The sequence below is a fragment of the Paramormyrops kingsleyae genome, chromosome 17, assembly GCF_048594095.1.
Source record: "Paramormyrops kingsleyae isolate MSU_618 chromosome 17, PKINGS_0.4, whole genome shotgun sequence".
Lineage (NCBI taxonomy): Eukaryota > Metazoa > Chordata > Actinopteri > Osteoglossiformes > Mormyridae > Paramormyrops > Paramormyrops kingsleyae.
In genome coordinates this window covers 22,212,622-22,214,450 of record NC_132813.1, presented here as the reverse complement: position 1 = coordinate 22,214,450, position 1,829 = coordinate 22,212,622, and the positions used below count along the sequence as shown (strand labels likewise).

The window sequence follows — 1,829 nt, the reverse complement described above, 5'->3', positions numbered from 1 at the left end:
CCTTGCAGACTCACTTGTGTGTGGTCCATAACTGTAGTGCCTCCGTGTTTTTTCAGGTAAGGGCATTGTTTGATTCCTACCCAAATGGGGTTGAGGTTTGTGTAGATCATGGTAAATTAAAACCACAAATTTATGTCTGGTCTAATAATACTAGATTGTATCCTTTTGTTCAACCTGCACTAAATTAATGTGTGTAGTTTTTTTTTGTAGTATGTGAGTAAATTATATAATGTAATCTATACATGTGTAAATGGTGTATTTATGTAGAGGACACTTCATACCAAATTGATAAATAGACAATGAAAATTCATAAAACGTATTAAGAATTAAGGATAATTTGTTAAAATTATTCATTTAAACAGAATCCATAGACTCACCAGAGCAGAGACCTTTAGTTGATACTGTATTTTTTCATCTTAACAGACAATAAGGATTAATGACTTTTTCCTTTTGGGCAATAATTCAGTTAAAATCATTGCAGTTACAAATAACTATTTTATGTTTATTTTTATGTCAATTATTTTGTACTATGCTAACAATTATAAAAATTGGCTAAAACTGTGTTTGCATTATTAAACCATGAAAGTTTGCATATTTTGATATGTTTTTTTTTCCCCCTTTCAATTCCTTTAACAGTTTTCAGGGGACACTACGTTTCAGCTGATCATGTCGTACCAAGACTTCAATGCAACAAAGGTCACAGAATTCATAATACTTGGGTTTCCAGGACTTCAGCCCAGTTATTTTGGACTCATATCTGTGGTTTTACTGTTTGTTTATCTGGCCATTGTAGGAGGCAACAGCTTTATTCTTACTGTTATTGTCATAGAGAGAAATCTCCAAAAACCCACTTATCTCCTGTATTGCAACCTGGCCATGTCAGACCTAATCTTTGCCACCACCACCTTGCCCAAAGTCATTGCCCGGTACTTGGCAGAGGACAAGATCATCTCCTTCAATGCCTGTTTCTTACAGATGTTCATTATCCATGTATTAGGGGGCTTCAATTCATGGCTGCTGATGATAATGGCTCTTGATCGTTATGTTGCCATATGCAACCCCCTCCGATACCAAGCGCTTATTAAAAATTCCACCATTCTGATCCTATGTGGCATATGCTGGCTCATATCCTTGATCTGGATGACTAACAGTCTTATTCACTCAGTCTCCTTGCCCTATTGTAACTCTAATGTCATTGTACAGTGTTATTGTGACCATATTTCAGTAACCAGCCTAGCATGTGAGAATGCAAAGGAGGTTCAAGTTATAAACCTTTCTGTTGCCATCTTAGTATGGCTGGCTGCACTTATTTTTATAATATTTTCTTACATTTCCATCATTTTGTCAGTAATGAAAACCGCATCCTCAGATGGAAGATACAAGATTTTGTCCACCTGCAGTCCGCAGCTCTTCATCATATGTCTCCATTACATTCCCCGGTGTTTTGTTTACATTGCAAACACCATAAATCTCAACTTCAGTGCAGATTTCCGTATCCTGATGATCATGCTGTACAGCGTCTTTCCCCCCATGGTGAACCCTCTGATATACTGCTTGAAGACAAAAGAAATCAAAGATACTTTGGTTAGAAGGTGGAAAATCTGAGAGGTTGGGACAACAGCTAACAATTGTTAAGCTATTATGCATAACATTATGTAGTGGAATATGTACTGTGATGTAGTGCAGTAATGTTTCTTGTTTTATGGAAAAACATGTCGAAATATAAAAGTGCAACATTGTTGTTAAAATATTAATATCTATTTACTCAGTTATTTACCAGTGAGAGGCCCAGGTTTGGTTGATCTCTTGTTGCCATGGTGATGGTTCCC

General features: G+C 36.3%; 1 protein-coding gene across 1 annotated transcript; it reads left to right on the top strand.

Moving 5' to 3' along the window:
- The first annotated feature begins 666 nt into the window (after positions 1 to 666).
- LOC111837885 (olfactory receptor 2AT4-like) lies at positions 667 to 1,605 on the top strand. Its single transcript, XM_023800334.1, has one exon. The coding sequence runs from the start codon at positions 667 to 669 to the stop codon at positions 1,603 to 1,605; it is 939 nt and encodes a 312-aa protein (XP_023656102.1).
- The last annotated feature ends 224 nt before the right edge of the window (positions 1,606 to 1,829 follow it).

Coding starts and splice junctions, on each gene's coding strand:
- LOC111837885 (XM_023800334.1), top strand. CDS start 667: ATGTCGTACCAAGACTTCAATGCAACAAAGGTCACAGAATTCATAATA.